A 24,204-nucleotide genomic window follows, 5' to 3' on the forward strand; every position below is an offset into this window, starting at 1 on the left:
TAGTTTATACACTGAATAAAATTATCTTGGAGTTTTTAAAAATTCCCATCTGGAATTTCATGTTGTTTTTGAATACTGTAGAAATGTGCAGTTTAGTGACAGCGTGTAGTCTGTGGGTAATTAATCCTTCACCAAAGTGTCTGTGCGTCTGCAGCAGTATATGTGTTATGCAGCAGTATATGCTTTTTGCAGACATTGCTGGAGAATATGCATAAAGTGCATTTACAGATTACTGAGGTATGTCTCTCTATTGTATTTATACTGTTAAACATATACTATATACAGTATTAAGTTGATGATAAGAGGAGAATAGCTCTGTAATGACTACAAGCTTTCTGAATTTTAAATCTGATTTTTATTTCATTTGTTTTTGGCAGGTTAGATCATGTTTTTAACAAGCTTTGATGTATCTTGAATTCTTTCTCACGGCTGGAGCAGAGATGGTTGAACATCTTTAGTCCAGCTTTGTCAGAATGGACCTCTCACTCACTGTTGTTTAAGAGAGCAGTTTTGAATTTTTGATTTTGTTAAGTTTTGACTAATCACTTATCAATGGACTGTATCTGAGACCAAAATGTAATATGGGCAAACAAGGGGAAACTGCATAGTTTTCAGTTGGTGTATTATCACATGAAAACATGCTGAATGCAACTTTGAACATCAGTACAAACCTTGACATCCATGTCACAGACTAAAAGCTCCACTGTGAGACACTTAGTCGTCGTGAGTGAAGCTATCCCACAGACCTCCGGTCCTTGGCTCCGTGTGCTGGCCGTCCTCTGCCGAAGTCAGGCTCTCTGACTGTGTTTATGGAGCTGTGTTTTGTGGTCAGAGTGGTCTCTCAGTTGTCCCTGAGGCCTTGTAAAGAGCCTCACCACAGGGCTGCTTAGCCACACTGTGCTCCGACCACAATACCAGAACTCACACATCTGTCGAGCAGCAGCATGCCGGAGCTCCAAATTTATGTCCAGGAAACCAACGGGACATCAGGAAGACTGGATGTCTCTCTGTAACTGCATCGTTCTTTGGCTTGAAACAGTTGTTTCAGTTTTGTGCTACAATTTATCATTGTAAATAGCTTTTATTACATGCTTGTCAGTTTGGGAAATGACTTAAATTAAAATAGATTTGGATCATACTGAGTCAGATTCAAAGTTTGAAACTCCTTTATTCGAATTCTGTAACCCAATATTGCACATATTCCACAGATCCATTGTGCAAAAGTACTATTCATTTTTCAAATGACTCTTCTTTTCCTCTTAAAAAAAGAACCACAATTTTGCTTACATTGTACAATCTATCATTTTGTAATATTTCTTCTTTCATGAAACGGTTGAAACCCTACCAAAGCGACGATGTGAAAATAAATTCCACCGATTGTGCATAATCGGTGGAATTTCCCTTTTGATTAATGCTACCAAAAGCTTTTCATTATCCAAAAAGCATTTCAGTTACATAAAGCATTCATTTGAATTCATTTAAAGCATTTCAGAATAGTGTTGTGAATGAGATTGGATTGGAATTTCAATGAACATCAATACTCTGAACGTTTTGTCCTGAATCTTTCTCTCTCTCTCACACACACACACACACACACACACACAGTCTGCCCTGTGTCACAGCTATGATGGCTAACATGCCGTTTAAACAATCGCCCCAATCCCCCCTTATCTTCAGGAGTTATGGGCCTAAATCTACTCATAATACAGAGCTCACTGAGGGTGTAATCCCTGGGAACATCAGAATAAATCCATGCTATATCCGCTGCATGCAGACTAGCGGCCAGAGCCAGGGCCATTATGGTGGGGCTGAGGAAGAGGAGGAGGTGGTGGGTTAGCGAAGGGCGCTAATGGGTCGTCTATGAATTCATATTAACACCAAGCCATTAGGACACCTCCATCCAGGAAATCCCTCTGACCCTCGCGCTACAGCAGCTGTTCGAAGTTTAAACTTTAAACCGACAATCCCTCCGCTATCACGTCTCTTCCTGTCTCTCTTTTCCTGTGTGTTTCTCTCTCTCTCCCTCTCCCTACCACACTGCGGCTGGATCGTCCTGGATTTGTCCCAAACGAGAAAGTCTTAACAATTCCGGCACAGGGCCCGGGGGGGGTGGGGTGTGTGGGGTGGAGAGGGGCAGCGAGATAGAACCAGCTGGTCATATTTGGTTGCAACGAGAGGGGACACAAAAGGAGGGTGGACAAATATGTGACGACAACCAAGAGGGCAGTTTGTCTTTCGTGCAACCTTCCTGTAACCTTTTGTCTGAAAATAAAAATAAACAGAAAAACAAAGCTGGCAAAATCAAGTTAATCTCAACTTTGATTCAAAGTCAACTGTCAGGACACATGGCTGTCTGCTGGTGGCTTGTGGCGTCTGCACACTGGGGAAATCCTTATCATATTAATAAAAAAAAAAAAAAAAAAAAGAGGAAAAATCCAAAGCAAAGAGAGGAATAAGTGGGCTTTTTAATCTTGGAGCAAAATGAAGTGACGAGGCGATCAAATTAAAAATGCAAACTTGAGCACTCTCTCTCTCTTTCTCCCTTTCCTCATTTGATTTCTGTGTCTCTCTGCCTTTCTTTCCCAGGCCTGAGTGAGCAGCCAACACAGCCATCTTAGAGACTGAAGGGGGGGTGGGGAAGGGGGGGGAGAGAAGAGGGGCCCGTGGGCTCTTTGGCTTCTTGGCTGGACGACAGTTTCCTGGCCTGAAGGGGTCAGCGGTGGGCTGTCTGAGAAACTGGCAGCCACTGAAGTTCCAGAGGGGATGTTTTTCGGGAGGTTTGAGGGGAGGAGGGGGGGTGGTGGTGGTGGTGGGGGGGTATCTTGTGGCTGGTTGGCATGGAGCGGACACTGACAGTTTCCAAATAGCGTTGTTCCTGCCAGGCCCCGCTGAGCACTTACACATTACGCTACACTCAGGAAACAACCAGAGGCACTGGAGGCCTGGCGCTATAAAGCCCCTGACAGATTCATCAGAAAATGATAGGGTGCTTTATTTATTTAGGGTGTTCCTACTGTAATGTTTCATAACTCTCAATACACCAAACAATTATATGTTGCAACATGGGGTATGGAGAGTTTAATTCCTTTTGGACAAACAGACTTCATGAATCTCTTGATAATTGTGTAGAAGAATTTCCCAGAACTTGTTTGTACTTTATATATCTTTGAACTTTATAACCCCTGCAATCCTTAATATTATGGTACGCTTTGTGTTACCTCACCAGCATCTTCCATATCAATTGTTTCTGACAGATGCATCTCCTGAATGTGAAGGTATTCTTTCATGTTGTATTGTGTGCGTTGGTGACCTTTGTGACCTCAGAAGTGACTGTTATGCATAAGGTGTCTGCATCTGAAACACCTGATAAAGACTCTAGCATGTTTTTTGTTTTTTTTTTGCTTCTTCTCGCCCAGTTTGCACAACTGTAAACATGGCAATGCAAAATAGGAATGATGTTTTATTAGCATTATTAGCTCTCATACATATCCATTAGTTCTCGGTGGTGTCAGGAGGAACAGTGGAGTCGATCCCTGGCGAGCTCTCTCCAGCGCCTACGTATGTGTGCAAGTCAGGAAAGACGGCAGGGTCCGATGTGTCATTTTCCACGTCTCTCGGCCAAGTCACGGCAAGAATGTATGACTCTGTGACTGCCTATCGATCTTGACAGACAAAAATATTTGGTAGTCTGAGTCTCCTTTTCGGGAGCAGTGCTGGAAGTTTTTTGCAATGTGTTTTACAGTATATTTAGACGGAGTAATTCCCTCCGAGACAACATGATGATGATGATGTCTGGTGAGAGATTTCAGCAGGTTGACAGTTATTCCCCCGTATAGGGACGACAAAATTTCATCCTTTCTGTTCTTATTAGTCTTTACTCCTTCATTTTCTCCCTCTGACCCTCACATCTGTATCCCTTCTTACTTATTATTCCCTTTACGATTTAAAACTCGCATGAGGAACTTTAATTGTTTCTCTCCCTTTTCCTCCACTCATATACTAATCTGTCCTTATTCTTTTCTCCTTTCTTATTCCTAACTCCTTTTGTACTGCTTACTTCTTTATCCTTTTATCTACTTCCTCCTTTTACCCCTTTCCTTTTCCCTTTAATGTCTCCCTTTCTGCCTTCTTTACCCTTATTTGTTTTACCTCTGTCCTGTTTCTTATTCCTTACCGTGTCCCTGTTTAATCCCCGTGTCTCCCACATAAACCCCTTTTACCCCTCTTCCTCCACTTATTCCTTTTACCCATGTCCCTCTGCTTCTCCGTATTTCCATATCCCTGAGCTGTTTCCCTTGTCCCCTCGCTTACAGCCTGTTGTATTCCCTGTCTCTCTTCTCATCCGTTTATCACTGGCCCTTGTTCTGTTAATCCCCGAGGGTTTTGTTTATTTGTGTTGGAGCTGCTTTTACAGCTTGCGACTGACCCCACCTATTTTCTCACCAGTCATTTGAACAGCAGGGCTGCTTTGCAGCTACTTCACCAATTAACATACTATTAGCATAATATTTGCATGTGTGCATTAGGGTGTTGATGGGGAGAGAAAATAACAGTTTTACAGGTTTTTTTTTTTCTTGTTTCAAAAAAATATATATTTCATGGAATGACGTTAAAGCACCCACGGGCTTTTTTATCTCGCTTTGATACTGCTGCTCAGCAAACAACATCATGTTTTTAAGTTTGCCGTGAAAAGTTTTGTGGCTCTTGTGTGATCGGCCCACCTACACATTAACATCTCAGGATCTATCATTTCCACTCTTCTTATTCGTTATATCACGATTATGTTTTTATGAGACTGTTACATAAATGTCAATTTGCCACTTCAAAATAAGCAAGCAAAACAGTGTAAAACTTTGATAGTCTGTCACATCCACTCAGCCTTGAATTCTTGGATCATTCTTCCAAATCACAAAAAGTTTTGTAAATGTGTAGTTCAACGATTTTCACAAATTTTATGTAGTGTGATGTTTCTGCAGGAAGAAAACTCAAACCATTGAGGTCAAAGGTGAACGAAAGGGACAAGAAAGGAAAGTAAAAAAGGCAGCAAACAGACAGGAAGGCTTCTGAATAAAAGAAGTGAGCACACATCATTGAGAAAACCACAATCAAGGCACGGACAGGCTGATAGATGAAGGGAAATTAAAAATAAGATATATTTTGATGGGGACAGACAGGGAGAGAGGGGTGAAAAGTAGGCCAGCTGCCGCCGCCGCCGCTGCAGCCGGTGAGTTTTTCATGTGAGAGTGGCGTCTGAGCAGAGGGGCGACGTGTCACAGGCGTCGAGCCAGTTTCCCAGTCTTGATTGGGGATCAGCCCGCGGGCCTCGCTGTTGCACCGCGTGCCACGCCTGTCCCTCACACGCCGCCGCTCTCAGATCTGTCACATTAGGCCCGTCGCTCAAACACTGACGGCGCTTTGTGATTGTTTGTCTCGTGTCACGCTGATTACTTTGCTTATTGAAACCTGACTGAAGGAAGTGGATGAAGTTATGGTGAGAAGAGAGGAAGTCACACCCGTGATTACAGCTAATATCTGCTCGGTCATCGGCCACTCTACCGCTTTTCTTTCTTTTTTTTTTTTTTTTCTTTTCCCTCCTCGTCTTGTGTTGAGTCAATCTTTCACCCCTCCAGAAACAACAGATGCCAGATACAACGTAATTTGTCATGTTTGTATCTAAAAGACACAAGGACGGAGCAGTGCTGTCATGTGATAATGTGACATGTGCTACATGTGAACTGTCACACATTAATCTTTCGCGTAAAACTACACACTCACACTTAAATCCTGGAAAATAAAGTAACTGGGTGGCCGTCTGCCAAAATGCTAAAAAATATATATATTTAATATACCATATGCTTGCATATTTATATTTTATTTTCCCTCACAGCATCGTGTTACTTTAATTTTATGGTTTGAGTGCAGGCACTTTCTGATATGGGATTATTTTATGGACTCTTAAAGTATCAACCACCTAATATTAACGGCCAGACACACAGCCCTCCTCACTTTTTTAACATCGTTTGAGAAATGAGGAACGACTTGAAGAAATATTTGAAATTTTTTGCAGCTTAAGTACTTTGCTGAAATCATTTTTATGAGACTTTTATGATCGCCTTTCCCTGTTTTAATGATGCTGCAGTTTGTGTATACATTAGCGTGTTAGACAGGGGATTAACAGGGCTGCCGGAATCAAAGAAACGGCACCACCAGATAAACATGTATTTGTAATAGTATGTCATTTTTGGGGCTAGAATTAATATGTAATTGTAATCTTTTTTGCTATTCTGTTTGCTACTAGAATCAACTGAATAATATTATATTTTTAAAGTAGAGAACTTAGTTTCTCAGGCTTTTCTTACATTTTAGTTTTTGATATTAAACTATTATTTAAACTGTGCTTGCTTTGGATTTCAGATTGTCAAGTTAATGTCAGTGTGCTGTTTGTCCTGTCCCACTCGTATTGTCTCAAAAGATCTTTTATTTTTAAAGTCATTCACACATTTAGAGAGCATTCTTTTCATCAGTAAAAAATAATAAATAACATTGTTATTTATTATTTTTCGTTGCTGTAATGTCAAATATAATTTTAATATCAAGCATTTTTTTCTGTAAGCCTCTTGGCTCATTTTTCTTCTTTTTAATTCCACTCTGCAGCTTTACAATACTCTGTGTGTGTGTGTGTGTGTGTGTATATGTGTGTGTGTAGTCCTACCTCCTGCATTGTGAAACATGTACTCACGCAGTATAAATGTAGTTATATATAATATCTAGCAGGCCTGTTGGCCCCGGCTGCTCTGCTGCACTCAGCTCTCTAGCTGCTCTTGTCTCTGTGTAATCCCTCCTCCTCATGAATACATTAACGCCGGAGCCTTAAACTCAGCTTAGCTGGCGGCTCAGCGTCACAGCACATCCTATTACCGACTTTAAATCATTAATGTGACATCGTTTTCACTCAATTTCCAAACACCCACGGTTGAAAACTGCATATTTCAACCAGCCGGTGCAGAGAGGGCCCTGCTCAAAGTCACACGTTCGCCCAGACACATGCGCACAGGCGCGAGCATCACAACAAATATAAGTGCGTGACATTCATGAACACATGCACAACTCTCAAATAGTTTTGTTCTTGAGATATCACGGATCTGTACAAGCAGAAAAAGTTAAATCACAGGCACAGAAAATACGGCACAGGCATTCAAATGTAAATATGTGCCCACTGTAATAGTTTTCATTCTTTTGTCTCAACTATTGTGATGGAAATAGCCAGTGGATCATTGTGGTTTAAGCTGAGCCAACTCCTACAGTACACCTTAGGGTGTGTGTGTGTGTGTGTGTGTGTGTGTGTGTGTGTGTGTGTGTGTGTGTGTGTGTGTGATTTAATCTGTGGGTCTAGCCACTGTTTGCTTCCTCCAGCATTCCATTTACTGCTGACAATAAAAGAAAAAGAAAATCTGCATCCCCTCTTCTTGCTCTTCAACTATTCACACATAAACCTTTTCTCAGGTTTTTACCTCCAGGCTGCCACTGAAAAATTCACAACGCCCAGAGAACAACTAAGTCCCTCACTTACCGTAGGAGTTGTGGATCTGCCCCCATCGCGCCTCTTTATTGCATCAAAGGGCTTTTTTTTTGTGTGTGGAACTATGGTAATTAGCAAAGCACGTAAAATCATCTCCTCTGAGTGCATTTAACTGTTTTCATGCGCAGAGCGTCGGACCGGGAGGTGGGGGTTGATTGGGGGAACATATGGACACAGATGGGGACAGCATTTAAATGGGCACACTGAGTGGGGTTTTGTGTTTTTTAACCCTTGAAAGTGGGGGAATGAACATCCCGAACATCCTTAACTGAGCATCAATTAAAGATTTGCTTTTAAATTGGTTGTCAGCAGCATGTGCATCTGGTATCAGGCGCTTTGACGGAGCTTATAGCAAGACGGAGAGTGCACACAGTCTCAACCCCCCCCCCCTCTTTTTTTTTTTTTTTTTTTTTTTTTGTGAGTTGCGCACACACACATTTCATCACTCACCCCCCCTCTCCTCTCCTCTCCTCTCCTCTCCTCTCCTCTCCTCGCGTGTCCCTTGTTGTACTTAATTAGGTTATCAGGTTGCTAACGGGCCATGATTCAGCTCCACGCCTCCCAGCTGGCCCTCTGATTGGAGGGGCAAGAAGGTGGACTTAGCATAATTAACACGTTGTTATAGAGATGATTGAATTTTTTCGGCGACACATGGCCAGTGCCACCGCCATGATGGCTCACATTGTGTCACCGAGTGGCGGACGGAAAGAAATGTTGAAGAAAACCCAGGTGTAAAATAGCGCAGCAGCACTTTGAATTAGATTCCTACTGTATATCACCTCATAATGCCTTTCAAAATCTAATATAAGTCTAACAGTTTGTGCAAATCTACCCGTTTATCTTTTTGATTTTATTAAAATCACATAAACAAGTGTAGATGCATTCACTAACTAAGTCTTGTTGCATGTTTGTGAAAAGAAGGACATGGCAGTGTATACGTGTCTGTTTATGTGACTGTGTTGGAACTGTAAAGCCATTGTGTGAACGTGTGCGTGGAGCAAAGAAGTGACCAGGACCAGCAGAAGTTTTACTGAACACATTGCTGTCTTTATTAGAGCCTTGTCTGGCAGTAATACTGAAAAAAAAGTGAACTTAGAACAGATGGTGGTGGCAGCCCACGGCTTTTTTTTTTTTTTCTTGTTTTTCTTTATTTCTTTGATATTTTTCTTCATTTTTTTTGTGAGAGTACTGCGACTCCTGCTTTTCTGTGGCATGGATAACATCAATAAAAGAGACAGAGGGAGAGAAAAAAGAAATATACAACTTATATTACACTGTGTTATGAACAAAATATAAATCTATAACTCTATGTTATATTTACATAATTATCTTTCTTGATTTTTCAAGTTGAGATGGTAAGATATTTTTTTTTTAACTTGTAATAATTCTTACTTTGTTTTGAGCTCCACTCATGACTTTGATTGTCTTAAATAATATCATTATCATCATCATCATCATCATCATCATCTTCATTGTCTTGATATGGGGACAGACCTTGCCAGCAGGGATGATTGACATCTTAATGCCCCCCCCCACCCCCCGGATACCCTAAAAATGGATTGATCCACTTAGTCCCCTCTCTCCAGCATCGGGTTGAACCATGGTGTGATAACAGGGGTGACTATACAGCAAAAATTAAGAGGCTCATTATGTGGCATGTAGCGAACATCTATAGCGAGGATGATTGTGAAACGTGGGGATCACTATGTGACAGCACACCTGAAGAGTAGTCATGGCTCCTGTAGCATCGCGTGGAGCTAAAACAAAGCAAAGGGCTCCTGATGAGAAGTGACTTTAAAGATACTGTTGATCCGCCTGGTCGCCTCTCTCTCTCTCTCTCTCTCTTGCTCTCTCTCTCTCGCTCTCTCTCTCTCTCTCTATCTCACACACACACAGTGGAACATCCTTGGTGGATCATAGTAAACACTGCTTTCCTATGATTAAAAAAAAAAGAAAGAAATCACTGCTCTCACAAAAACAAAACATATGTACAGGATTTGAAATCTAGAAATCTAGATTTCAAGAAACAGAAAAAGGACAGCATAGGATTCGTTTGGTTGTCATGATAATCTCTTCATTTTAAATGTGTGTGTTAGTGATTGTGTGTGTGCATTTATGTGTGTGTGTGTATGTGTGTGTGTTGTGTGTGTGGATCCAAGCCAAAGATGTTCCACTGTGTCTCGGTGGGGCGGCCAAACTAGTAAACGGGGACGGGACTCTTTGTTCACAGAAAACAGTTTCCAAAAGTGATAAAAACTGATTTCCCAAAAAAAAAAAAAAAAAAAAAAGGCAAAATTAAAGAGAGGAAACTTCACATTATACATTATAATAACCATTACAAATAAAATTATAATAACAATTTAAAAAAAAAAAAAAAATCATGTTCTTCTTTTTCTCTGACTGCACAGAGTCTGAGTGCTTCTTAGAAATGGGTTTGGACATGAAAAGGTTACGTCTTCAGCTCGGAGGAGGGCTGCGTCGAGTCTGTCAGTCCAGCTCGCTGTCCTGACTCCGCCCGCCCGCCCTCCGCAGGATTAATACAAAACGAACGCATCAAAAAAGAAGGGAACAAAGTAATGCAAAACAAAGCAAGGTAAAATGACAACTTTTTGTTTAGATCTAAATACCTACCAGCTAAATAGAATAATGTTTCATTGACTGTCATAGTTTCATATGGTCATAAAAACCCGATAAAGAGGAGAAAAATAAATTATACTGTACATAACTTACTAAACTTAGGAAACGCTGACCATCCTTATAATTATTGTTAATAATATTAGACTAGAGGCAGTTTGAAGAGAAATAATAAAATACAGTATTCAAATACAAACAGAAACACTGACTGGCTGACTTCACCTCGGCTCCGCCCACTGGGGACAGCAGGACGACGTTAATTGGAGGGAGCAGGAAAACACTGGGGGACATAACAACAGTTGTGTGTGTTTATATGCGTGTGTCGTATATAGCAGTTAACAGCAGCAGTAAGAGTTGCCTGTCTTTCTTTTCCTTTTTTTTTTTTTTTTTTTTTTTTTGCCTCTTTCTCTAGATTTTACACACATGTGCAAACGCCCAATAAATGAGTACACACAGCACACACTGTCGGATGTTTCAAGCTAAGTCGTACTGCTGTTCTGCCCTGGACGAGATCAAGATAGAGGGGACGGAGCCAGAAGAAAAACTGGTGGATTGTCTCACAACACAGCGCTTTCGTTTCTGCTCCGTGACGCCAGAGAGACTCCCCTTCCCCACCCCTGAAAAATCCCTCGACGCGGGACAGTCCACGCTGTGGTCAGTCCTGGCTGGACCGTCCCATAGGATTGTGAACAAGGGGGGTGGGGAGCGGGCAGTCACAAAAACACAGAGAAAAAAAGGGGGAACCGCTGACAGCACACTGCGAGGTCGAAGAAAAAGATATCTTTTTGTTAAAAATAAACATGTCTGATGTCTTTCAGGTGCTTTACAACAAAAGGGGAAAAAAGAAATGTCTCTTTTTTCTATTATTATTCAAACTTGTAGCACAAAAACAACAAATCACATTCACAAGCCACTTATTGGCACCGTGTACCTGAGTGAGAATATTATAGAACCAAGAACAAAAAAAGCTGTTTTTTTAAAAGTGTCTCTTGATAATAAACAGGTCCGCCATCTTAAAGTGTCATCTGTTCGCCTTTGACAGGTCCACTGTTGCGTTTTTAATTTTAAAATGTCTCCTTGTTTACAAACGGGTCTAAAAGGTTGCTTTCTGAGTGTGATTTTTATTTCTCCTCACTCGTGGCATTACACTCGCCTCGGTATCAGACTCTTGCAGTAGTACTTGAATATTCCTCAGCGAGCTTCAGAGCTGGCTTAGTCGTCTCTTCCTCCCAGACTCCAGTTTGTGTAACAGTCAGTGTGAGTGACAGGTCCTGTGCTTCAGTTGATTGATCAGATGCTGGTATCAGGACTCCAGTGGGAGGGATTTGGCTCTGAGAACAGAGTCCGTGTTAGTCAAGAGGGAGAAAGGGTGGCGGGTTTTGTGAAATTGGGACTCAGGGTGATTGGCAAAAGAGGAGGTTTTCTTCCTGATTGGTGGGTTTGGGATTTTGTGGGATTAACCAGCTGTGATTGGCTTAAAAAGTAGGCGGCTCTCACGCCGTCCTATTGGGTGATATGGTTCTCGTTATCGCTGGCGTAATCAGCCTCTTCGTCCTCGTAGTCGAAGTCGTCGTACACGTCGCCGTTGCTGTCGTCCAGCCGTAGCTCCTCCTCCTTTATGCGAGGCTCGTCCCCCTTCAGGCCAGCCATGTGCGGGGTCTGGTGGTGGTTGGCGTTGGGCTCGGGGCTGCTGGACATGCTTGAGTGCTCTGAGGGCATCTGGGGTGACGGCATTCCCGCCATGGAGAGGGCACCTGGGTAGACCACGCCTGCTGAGGACAGGGGCAACTGACCCTGCTGCCTGTGATGCACAGAGAGGGAGAAGTATTTCACTACAAGAAAGGCAGCGTTCAAGCCCCTGTGATAGTTTCAAACTGAAGTCTTAGACAGTTCTACTTCTGAGGATGAGAAATACTTCAATGTCTCCTTAAGCAGTGGTTCCTAAACTTTTTTTTGTCTGGTTACCCCTTGCAACCACGTCACCAATTGAATATGTTTACAGGTTGTCACCAGAAAAAAGTGAAAGTGTCTTTTATTTCTTTTTGAGGCAAAGAGGTGAGAGAGATACAACGATCAAGTAATTATCAAGACAAAAAAGCAAAGATTAGGTGACATTCTGACAAAAGTAACAAAAGTTATTGTTGCAGAAATGTCTTTATCAGCTTTTTATCCCCTTAATCATTTCACGACTGTTCATCTTTATCTTGCGACCCTTGCAGGGGTCCTGACCCCCAGGTTGGGAACCACTGTCCTCGAGCTTTTGTTAGTTGGTAATGCTTATTGAAAAAAGGAAATGACAACAAACATCAAAAACAGGAAATTTTGTAAGAAAAAATTTAACTTGAAACTGTTTTACTTATTTAAAAAAAAAAAAAAAAAATCCCGTTAATTTAGATAAAGTAAAACTGTAAATGCAACATATGTGCACATGAGAATATGAATATCAAATATTAAATTCCACTAATGTCTAAAAACTATTTGCCATCTTCTGACAAACTGTCCCGCACAGTGTTCCTCTGACAGTTCCCTTACCCCACACTGAAGTACTGTCTCATTTCCTGTCGACGGGACCTCATGATGGCCTTGTACTCGCCTATGCGCAGCTTCTTGCCGTCCACCAGGCAGGTGCGTTTGGGCCTCGGCTTGTACTTGTAGTCCGGGTATTTTTCCAGATGCTGCTTGCTGAGACGGGCCTGCTCCTCGTAGTAGGGCTGCTTCTCCAGGTTGGTCATGGCTTTCCAGCGTGAGCCTGGACGGAGAAGGGGACACATTGTTAATGATTATAATGATCAGTTTCGCTTCTGTATTTCTTCGGAAAAACGGCTACAAAGAGCTTTCCACAACAGAGGAACATGAGAGAGATTAAAAACGGCTGCAAATGTAATACAAGCACAGTATGAAAAAATAACAGCAAAGCAGTAAACATAAAAATAAATCATTAAAGGAGGGTTATGATCATTTTGTAGGAGCAAGATGATAAAAATCAGTTTGAAGATGTGGTTTAAATTGAGCATGTGTGTCCCGCGCGGAGATCGATTACATTGTGTGCGAGGAACAAATGTGTGTTCGGCATGCGTGACCCCATGTCACATGCGCATACCGTCACACGTGTGACAGCATTTAAGGAACGCTTACACACAAACACACGCACACACAGAGATGGCGGTGGAAGTTGATTGGGCTCACCCGGAAAGAGAAAAAAAAAAAAACAAGAGAAAACGAGGTTAATGAGCAGAGCTGCGAGGACGACAGGTACTCATCGAAACTAATGAGGACTTCACTTAACCTGCTGTCACCTCTCTCAGTTCAGTTTCTGCTCATAGATTTGTAGTATCAGGCCCCCGTGTGTGTGTGTGTGTATGTATGTGTGTGTGTGTGTGGGTGTAATCTTCAGCATGTCTTCCCCTTGTGTGTTTCATATCTGGTCTGAATTTGCACTTGACTACTGTATGTTTAATGGGTTAAAGCTGTCAGCACTTGGCTGTTCTCTCTCTCTCTGTTCTGCGATCTGTTAGCAATTGAGAGAGAGAGAGGGAGAGAGAGAGAGGGAGAGAGAAAGAGAATGAGAGAGAGGAGGCTTATTAAAACCAGATTTCCCTGTGTTATAAAACGCTTAGGAGCTCTTTAAAATGTCAGGGCCGATCCCGGCGGTCCGGGGGAAATGTCAGACGGCCTCGCGCTGCTTGTTTAATGCATAATGAATTATATCATCATTTGTCGGAGCCGTGCTCTCCCCAGCCGTTCATTAACAGCCGCTTACACGATGCCACCGCTTGTAAGGAAATCACTGCGAGCGTGCGTTTGTGTGAGAAAGTGAGGAAATACATCCCGGCAATACATGCATCTCCCTCTCGCTCGGGTTGCACACATGGAGCGGTGGGTTGAGATATAAAGGTGGAGGATAAAGGATCATGTCACTCAAAGCGGCGGACTGATGGTGTGTGTGTGTGTGTGTGTGTGTGTAAAGGGGGGCGGGATAGCTTACCAAGGATCTTGCTGATGTTGGAGTTGTGCATGTCGGGGAAGGCCTGGAGAATCTTTCTCCTCTCGTCCTTGGCCCAAACCATGAAGGCGTTCATCGGCCGTTTGATGTGCGGCTCGCTGCTGCCACGACCCCGAGCCTCCCGAAATATCCTGGAGTCTGACACGCTGGGGGAGCCTGAGGCGGAAAAGATGAGAGGAAGGGTGTGAGGAGAGTCAGGCAAAAGTCAAATAAATTAAAAATAAAGATGAACAACTGGTGCTTTACAAAAAAAAAAAATTCCCATTACAGCCTGTCCAATAAATATATCACAGTATTTGCAAGAAGAATCACATCCTTCTTCCTACCAATTTACAAACCACACAGTAATTCTCACCATCATGACTGCATACATGAGTGTGTGTGCGTGTGTGTGTGTGTGCGCATGCTTACCGTCAGAGTCTCCGCTCATGGTGAAGTCCAGCATGGCGTGGCTGAACTTGTCCTCTGCCTGCTGTTTCAACTGTTGACTCAGACTCTCCAAGGCAGCCTTGTCCTGAACAACACAAACAGTTCACAGTTGCAGTCGGTCAGCGAGTGAGTCAGTGACTGTCAATACGTGAATGAATGAAACCACAGACCTGCAGTGATGCCGAACAATTGTCTAGTTTCCTTTTACACCTAAACATATCGTTGAATTTAAATGGATTTCCTGACTCGGTTGACATTCCCCTTCAGATGTCTAATGTTTTTTTTATAAGATATATAAACTCCTTGACAGATGTAACCAAAGAATGAATGAATCTCAGTAATAATAATCTTCAAAAAATAAATAAATATGATTTTTATCAATGGATCGAAACATGGAGAAAGCAGAAAAAAAAACCAGCGTTTTCGGTAGAGAGTTTGTTTCGATGTCAAAATGTGGAAATGGTAATGTCAACATCAAATTGTTAGAGTGCTGTGCGCCTGCATGCTTGGATACACATCTGCATGTGTGTTTGCATGTGCAAGAATGTTGATTACATTTAGTCCTATTTGAGTGTTTACTGTTGTGTGTGTATACTGTATATTCTATGTGTGTGTGTGTGTGTGTGTGTGTGTGTGTGTGTGTGTGTGTGTGTGTGTGTGTGTGTGTGTGTGTGTGTGTGTGTGTGGCGACTCCTGGCAGCCACCTGCGAGAGTGGAGTGCAGCGGCTTGCCTCTCTCTTGCAGAGGCCCCCGAGGGTCGACGCATTAGAGAGAGAGAGAACGAGAGAGCGCAGCGCCGACGAGAGCGAGGCCACGCCGTACGGCCCCCTGGGTATTTATTACAACCAATAAAAGGCTGATTTACTGAGCATTTACATGCTTAATGCAAGCAGCCGGCACACTCTACTCTAGAACCTGACTGTCGGCGCACACACACAAACACACGGCGGTGCAGCAGCGCCAGCATTTTACAGTATAATTATACGATTAGGAGCACTACCGAAAACACTGTCGTCTTCTAAAACAACCTTCCAAAAAGTGTCCCTCTCCATTTACATGTGACCCTGGCAAGCTGGCTGGCTGGATGGAGGGAGGGCAGAATGATAATGAAATGCATTTTCTCTGTTTTTAGTCCAACAGAGTTTAATTGTTAGAGATAATTTCCCCCCCAGATTGGAATAAATACGGCTAAAAAGACCGAGAGGGGAGAGGGAGAATAAAAGCCAGACACATTGTGGAAAATGTTCTGTTTTTTTTGTTTTTTTTTGCCATTTAAAAAGTATTTTATTTTTAATTTATTTTGTTTTAATAAATTAACAATAATCTGCCAGTGAGGTGGAATGATTTTTTGTCATTTTGTATGTAAATCAAAAATATTTTAAAAGAATTTTCTTCATTTCAAACAAGCTTCATTCAAACCTCATTCCAGGAAGAAAAAAAAAAGAGCACAAAATATGTCTCACACATTTTAAGATTCAATATGATGTTACAAAGGGCTTTTGCAGTATGTGTGTGTGTGTGTGTGTGTGTGTGTGGCAGAGACAGAGCTGAACAGGGAGACAGAGTGGATGTCAGCCTAGTCTGACATTAAGCCCCAGTACAGTCCATGAGAAAAGTGGATTGAATGGCTGACACTCGAGCCAAGACACAAAGTAGCGACAAAACTAATCCTCTGAGTGTGTCAGAGATGACACTGTTGTATCTGAACGCTGAGAGCTCGCCGGCTTCACACTCACGCAACACAAAGCCAAAGGGCCGTGGAAAACAGAAGTCAGCGTCAGCGCGTGGCTTCGAAAGCTGAGAAAGAGTCACGCTTTTCCAAAAAAAAAAAAAAAGATATCTGAAATTCTAAGTCTATAATTAAAAAAGGAATCCATCCTAATAGCTTTTTAGTGTATCTAACACTACTTCCAAAAGAAACAAAACACCTTTTCTATTCTTTATTTTACATGAGAAAATACATTTCCTGAGAAAAATATATTCCTGGATCAGGCTGACAAAATTCTTAATAGTATTGACCATTATAAATGGTATGAAATTGATGAGAGGATGAGCCAAAATGAAATGAAAACCACTTTTTCACCTCGTAAGCTAAATCCTATAGGTTAACAGTCAGCCATTTAACAAGAAATGACAAAGAATGTGCAATAAAATTAGGTAGGAGTATTTTACTAATGCTCTTTATTGTCTCCGTTTAATGCAATGAAAGTGTGCAACAAGCTGTAAAATGTCCTCGCGTATTCCTGAAAAACAGTCAAATCCTTTGATGTTCCCTCATTTCTCCTGGTGTTAATCTCAATGGCTATTAGGCTGTACAGTATCTACAGTATATTACTACATATAGTACAATAGACTTTGGTTTATGTTGAATTATAGATAGATCAGTGTGGGTTTGACTGTTTGAAACGCATCAAATGAGAGAGTAAAAAAAAAAAAAAAAAAAAAAAGGAAGAAAGAGACAAATAGAGCTGTTGAATGTCAGCGGTGCAGATGCTTCAAGCAGTGTGTGTGTGCTCGCGCGTGCACTAGCTGACTCCCGATGTGTTTAACAAATAACCACAATTTAGCCACGCTGCCGAGAAGCCGGCACCGTCACTTCACATTACCGTCTCCTCGACGCTCCTCTCCGCCGCACACACACACACACACACACATACGTGCACATAGCCCTGCAGTGTGCCTTACAGACACACTCATTACCTCTGAGACGCCTCTGGTTTTTACCTTATCTGTCCCTGTTTAGCTTCAACACATTTCAGTGAGCACATTGTACACCGATTTACCTCCTACATAGTGCAGTAGGCATGGCATATGGCAAGACAAATTATTACACACTGACAATGAGATGGCACAGCGTCAGTGTGATGACTTTGGAGACTTTTTTTCCTGCATTTTGGGGATACTTTTGAATTTAGACCTTTGGATTCAGTTGTACTTTTTTACCTGAGATAAAATGCTCTTATTTGTGAGGAGCTGCATGCGTTCCCTTTAGTTTGTTAACTACTGATGATGAGTGTAAATCATTTGACATAAAAATCATAATATTGTAATTTGTAGTTGCAGCATTTTAACAGAAATCAATTCATAAAAATCGCACTATATTTCATTCACAGGTCACATTGGTCGGCTCGTATTTTGTAGCGCCTTTAATGTTTAGTGGCAGTCGTCACACACTGTCGCCTGTCGCTGAGCTTACAACACAATTCGAAACCGTGTCCTGTTAAATACAGTCATATGTCAGTATGGAGTGTCGACGCTTTACCTTGTCAGAGCGTCCGTTGTTGAGGCCGAGGTTGCTGACTGCGGCCACCTTGGCGTCCAGCACCTGCTGCTCTCTCTTCAGCTGCTCCTTCATCTGCCGGGCCTCGGTGAAGGCCTTGGTCACCGCCTCGTGGTCGTTCAGGTAGGCGCCAGAGGACAGCGACGACAACAAGTCTGCTGAGTCAACGGATAGAGAAAGAAGAGCAGTGGACAAGGAAGGGACGGGGGGGGGGTGGGCAGAGACAGAGAGAGGACGGCAATTAATTTGGTTTTGCATATTCAACAGCAATGAGAGAAATTAGGATGTAATTCATGTTGAGTGCCTTTATCTCCTGTATTTGTACTTTAAGTGTATTTTTTTTTTAAATAAGGAAGGAAATTTGGAATAGCAATTTACATTTACGGTCGAGCTTGGGAGAGAAAATGAATGTATGAGTGTGTGTGTTTATGTTTGGGATTCTGGCAGGAGGTTTTCATCCAGAATAAATCTTCCCCTGAACCATGAGGTAAAGACATTAACATACACTTGATGAGGGGACTTTACTGGGGCGTGTGTGTGTGTGTGTGTGTGTGTGTGTGTGTGTCTTTCTCCCCGAGACACACACACACACACCACACACACAAAAACACTGACCACTTTACTGTTTAGCTGGGCTTGTGAGTCAGATCGTGCCCCTAGCTAGTCTTGTTGTTAGCAGCCCACCGCCTCCCCACCTGCCCTCAGCCTTAAACACACACACACACACACACACACACACACACACACACAAACTGCCTCAAAACTTCAGCCTCCGGACATCTCCTTTAATCACATTAAAACATTCACTTTTGACTTTCCTGTTCCCTCATACACACACACACACACACACACACACATCTGATCTGTCTCTTTTCATCTGAACCCTCACAGTTGTACTTTGAGGTGGCCAGATGACTCTCATTACGGCTAAAAAGTTCAGCTAATTTCCCCGACCGAGAACATCTGCCCCACCGCCAAGCAAAGATCAGATCTCCCCCGCTCCTCTTCGCCGCCTATTATTTGTATGATTTCAGCAGCTTAGTGGCCGACGAGGCATCTGAGGCATCTGCTCTGACTGTGTGTGTGTGTGTGTGTGTGTGTGTGTGTGTGTGTATGCGTGTGGATGTGTGCACTGCTATCGCCTCGCTCTATCAGTTGGGTTAGCTCTTAACAAAGAGCCACCGCTGGCTTATGGGGCCTTTATCTGTGCTAATCCGCACCGCTAATGCCATCTCAGGCCAGATTACCAGCTTCAGATTGGTAATGACAGAGCCGTGAACTCTTTCAGAAGTCATAACCGGAAAATCTGGATGTGAGCGGGGCCAAAAAGGGGGTGGGGGTTGAGGGTGGTGGTGGTGGGGGGGGGCGAGAGAGGACAGAAGAGGGAGAGGGTGATGGAATCGGGTGGCAGTCAATTTTAATCTGGACTCAAAAGAGAGGGAGGGGGGACAGATAGATATTCTTACGCGCATGAATGTGTATGTGTGTGTGTGTCTTGCTTAAACTGACAGCGATGCCAACCATCCAGACAAGTGAATGTGACCCAGATAGAAGGGGAGGGGGGGAGGAAGGTCTCTCTGTTTCTCTCTCTCTCTCTCTACAAACACAAGTTTTGTCTCTCTGAGCACCAAATCTCTACAGACAGGCGCAATACATTTTTGACCACAAAACCACTCCGGCAGCAAGGACGGGGGGGGGGGGGGGCTGCAGTATTTTATGACAGGGACAAAGACAAATGTGTGATGTTGGTAGAAGTTACAGGCGCTGACAGCCCTTCAGTTTGGTTTGAGATGGGAAGATGGATGGATGGGCAGACGAAGTGGGAGAAAGAGAAACGTGCCTCCGGGTTGGTAGGTGTCAAAAAAAGAAAGAAAGGTGAAGTTAGACGGGACACACAAAGGGGAACGATATTTGGACAAATACAGACGTGAAGCGGAGGTTGACTCTAAATGAACTCTGAAAGTTTCATCATCCTTTTACCTGCTGATATGAGCCAGATTATCTAAAATCCATAAAACACTGCAATGTGAGGAAGACAATTTGCTTGATCATTGGTTTTGTCCTTATTCATAACAATTTTTAAATTACTGTGCTTAATTTCATTACAATACAAAAACTGATGTAATGTATGTGAAAAGAGAAGGAAAGTCAAAATGACCTTATTAACTAGATATAAAAAAAAATCTATTTAGGACATAAGTAAAAATACATTTAATATAATCAGTGGTGGTATTGAGATCCTTAAGTAAAAGTAGAAAAACCGCAATTAGAAAAAAATCCATTATGAGTTAAAGTCATTGTTCACATTCAAAATGTTGATTATTATTTATATATTACTAGATTATTATTACAGATGTGTTAACATGTATGCAGCATTTCAGTGTTGTAATTGGTTGAGGTGGAGCTCTAAAAGTGTTATTTATGAAGTGACCACATGTTTTGTACAGGTATGTAAAATCTTAATCTGTTAGAGCAAAGGGTAATGAAGTAAAATTGTACATAAGTACAACACTTAAGTCAATGTACTTCCTTTCAACCGCTGTATAATCCTGTCTCTGGGGACAATTTGTAACTGTTGGCTACTTTACGACATCCTATTAAGTGCACATAAAACATCCATCACATACACACCTTCACACTTTGGAGTTTTTTACATAAAACCTAGCGTCTTTACATTAAACACAGTTTGTTTTTCTACAGCTTATTTTAATATTTTTGAGCACTTAAAGACTTAATTAGTTCCCCCTGAAGTTACAGTATGTCCCACCCAAACAAGAACATACTGAAATTATCATTCCATGTAACTTGAAGTGGAAAAAAAAAAACGCATGTATGAATGCTTTTCTAGAACTGCTGGATGTAATAATTATCACTCACTAGCATTTTGCCACCTTTTTAATTTCCACTGTATCACTGGATGCATTATGTATGTCTGTTCTTCCTGCCTGAATTCAAATAACCAAAACACACCAGTCACCCACACATCCCTACAAATACACACACACACAGACGCACACTCACTCACATCAAAACGCCCGCCCTCTAGACTCTTTTCCGACTCGTCTGCCCCTTCTATCCCCGCTGAACTTGTAACAGGAATCCTAATACGACTATGATCTGTAATAACAAATGTGCCGGTGACCGGGTAAACCCAGTGGCAACAGATGGGACCTGAGCTACGACAAAAAAAAAAACTGGGATCCGCAACACAAAACGCACACAAATATTCAGCAGGGATCACACACAAACTTTAAACACTGTAATCCATTTTTCTGAACAAAAAACATCTGGGACCGCAAATCCACTAATCTGATATTAAATCCGCCGATTTGTTGAAAAACAGTGAGATTAGTCAATAAGTCAGAAAAAAATGACTAACTGCCTATTGCATAGGAGGAGGAGGTGGGATTGTGTTTGTGTGTGTGTGTGAGCCTTTGTGTGCGTTTGAGTGTGTGTGTGTGTGTGTGTGTGTGTGTGTGTGTGTGTGTGTGTGCTGTCATTGTGTCATTAATGCTGGTTGTTTGCGCTGTCCTGGCTCATGTAAGAGGCTTGTCTAATCTCATTGGTGATACCTCCTGTCTGTCATACGCTCCTCTCTTTATTATTCCCCCGCTTCATCGCTCGGGAAAAAAAAAAAGTGTTAATCCCCATCTCTCTCTCTCTCTCTCTTTCTCTCTCTCTCTCCTTCCCCTCACTCCTATGTCTCTCTGTCTCTTTCAGTCACTAATAAACACATAACAATGAAGCAGCCCCGAGGCAAATAGCGACACGGAAGAAAAACACAAACACACTAATTATAGCCTGTTACATATGTGTAATATTTGAACTATCAGCGTTGCGTGAAAAATGGATTAAGAGTACAAAATAGTGATTCATTTATGTCATATTTTATGTATGTGTGCATATGGCCGGGTATGATTATGGTACTGGCACTACCAACAATGGCAACACTACGAGGAAAACGCTATTCTTGTCATCGCCACTACCAGCAGAGCTATTACTGTTTTCCTTAAAGACCTTCTACATTGTCATTGTGTGAATGATTTGCAAACGTTTTCTAGAAGAGCGTGTTGAAATATAAAATATGTTGTTGTTGTGCGTGTGTCATATCAGTGATAATAACACTGTGTTCACCAAATTAATTGCTGAGAACTGGCGAAGACGGCAACGAAACACAAGCAATCTCAAACAATCCATCAGATTTTAAACAAAACCCAGAGAGAGACAAACTTATTTGTAGGAGAAACTAAATTGAAATGTTAAAATTATTATCATTTAGACTTTTAGAGTGACTTGCTGTTTAGCTGTTCAACATTGCCCCTACCGTAATTGTCATAGTTGTGTGCACACAGTTTTGCTGTGCAAGGGTGTTCAGTTTTTGGTTTAACCTCCAAATAAAGCGGTTAAGATAATCAGCCACAACTTTTGGCTTGATTACAAACTGGCTGATCATCATCATTGTTATTAAAACTAATAGAAATGAAGCACAAAAACAAGACAAAAGTTGTACTAACTGACATTATCATTTAACTATCTCTGTGGTGTGTGTGATGCATACTTAAGTCCACCTACCTATTGAGCTGACTCTGGTCGGCGGTCCTCCGATGCTAGAGGGGGCGACGCTGTGCTTCATGGAGCCTGCGGGGCCCAGCTTGGCGGCAGCAGCAGCAGGGACCTGTGGGGAAGTTGGGGGGGAGTTGGGTGACTTGCTCTCGGATGTCTTAGGCTTGGCCGACAGGTTCAGTGGCTGTGCACCCTCACTGTCCTGCAAAAACCAAAACAGCACAGTTTCGCCTGCTGTGACCACCGTAGGAATTCGGAAGTGGGAGGCTTCCCTCGGTGAGGCCATCCCTCACCGAGACCACTCGCATTTTGAGGCTGTAACTTCAAACTCAACACGTACTAATTAAACAGGACTCCATGCACAGCAATCTGAGGCAAGCCTGGCGGGACAGATGATTCGGTGCATGCCACTGCCCGTGTTCAAACAGCCTGTCATAAGCGCAAAAAATGAACAGCACACACAAAAAAATAAATATTGGAAAGATTTCAGTGCAAACCACTGACACTCACATGCAAAATAACTGACTTCCTATCACAGCAAAGTTGTCGCCCTTCGAACAGGGCAGAGACGGGACAGTTCATGCGCATGCACGTGCACACTCCACATGCAGGCTCCAGTAAACATGCACTAAAATGCTCCTCTGCTTCAAACAAGACCAACGAGAGCAAGAATCAAACACCTGAGGAGAAGAAACACCTTCAAAACATCAGTAGACACCTCAGTCTGTCTTTCACAAAGAAAAACACCTCTTTACAGCTGAGGGAGACTAAAGACACTGTGACGTCTCAATGTATCAAACAGGAAACAGAACAGAGCGCTGTCTGTCACTTCAATGTGCACTTGCTCCATTACAACCAGAGGACCTTCACCGCCGTGAACATGGGAATATGTGTGGGGAACGGCAGCACATTCTGCCTCAAAGACAACCACACACACACACACACACACACACACACAGCAACCAATCAATACATGTTTCAAAGTGGTTGTTCGTTGAGGTCCATGTCGTTCATACCAACAGACTCTGTATGTTACGACAGGTGCCATATATAATGATGCCAGATAGGACCTGGTATTAATATATTTCTATCATTAAATTCACTCATTCATCATAATCAATGGACGTCTTCACAGCAATAACCTCAGTACACGTAACAGACAGTAGCCTCTAAATGAATCGGCATGTGGACCACCACACGACGCCCTGGCTGTTATCACGTTAATTGTCATGGCAACATCACCCCTGCCGATGACCTAATCCAATCAGGGGGAGCTTCGGAGGGTCACATGACAGGAAGGAAGGAATTAGATCGCCGAGGGGCCAGATGTACACAGACCACTCTGTGTAATTAAAACTCCACAATTAAAAGGCAGACACAACATGGGGCAAGGGACGGCTTAATGTGCCCACAAGTAAAACTGCACTACAATGAAGTCTGTTAGTTGTAGAACTAAAACACAGTTTGTTTGTTGTTCGTATCTTATCTTTGTATCACTACACTTGTAGATTAATTGTTACCAAGTGTATATTTTATAAGACTGAACTTTTTGGGTGTGTTGTAGCCAGATTTAAACCTTAGAATAGAATAGAGACATTATTTTCCTTTATTTTCTCGTCATTAGTCTAATTGCTGCTTGGGCGGAGTAGAATCCGGCATACAGTGGGATCCAAAAAGAGAGCAAGTACTGTATCTGTGTGTGTGTGTGTATGTGTG

The 24,204-nt window shown here is 42.3% G+C and overlaps 1 protein-coding gene and 1 long non-coding RNA gene across 18 annotated transcripts in view; one reads left to right on the top strand and one right to left on the bottom strand.

Annotated features, from left to right (window-relative positions):
- Positions 1-24,204, top strand: part of LOC122975619 — a 292,897-nt gene that overhangs the window by 29,482 nt on the left and 239,211 nt on the right. The window lies entirely within an intron of this gene.
- The window catches only part of sox5 (SRY-box transcription factor 5), a 111,193-nt gene continuing 97,565 nt past the window's right edge, over positions 10,577-24,204 (bottom strand). The window contains exons 10-15 of one of the 4 annotated variants that reach the window (XM_044344140.1): positions 22,498-22,600; positions 17,908-18,080; positions 14,628-14,730; positions 14,199-14,372; positions 12,746-12,962; positions 10,577-12,014 (exon numbers count right to left, since the gene is read on the bottom strand). In XM_044344140.1, the coding sequence (XP_044200075.1) occupies positions 11,717-12,014; positions 12,746-12,962; positions 14,199-14,372; positions 14,628-14,730; positions 17,908-18,080; positions 22,498-22,600 (1,068 nt within the window). In that variant the 3' untranslated portion in view covers positions 10,577-11,716. Of the gene's footprint in view, positions 12,015-12,745; positions 12,963-14,198; positions 14,373-14,627; positions 14,731-17,907; positions 18,084-22,497; positions 22,691-24,204 lie in introns of all 4 variants that reach the window. The other 3 variants (XM_044344138.1, XM_044344137.1, XM_044344136.1) reach the window with 3 other exon arrangements.

Source organism: Thunnus albacares, chromosome 23, assembly GCF_914725855.1.
Source record: "Thunnus albacares chromosome 23, fThuAlb1.1, whole genome shotgun sequence".
Lineage (NCBI taxonomy): Eukaryota > Metazoa > Chordata > Actinopteri > Scombriformes > Scombridae > Thunnus > Thunnus albacares.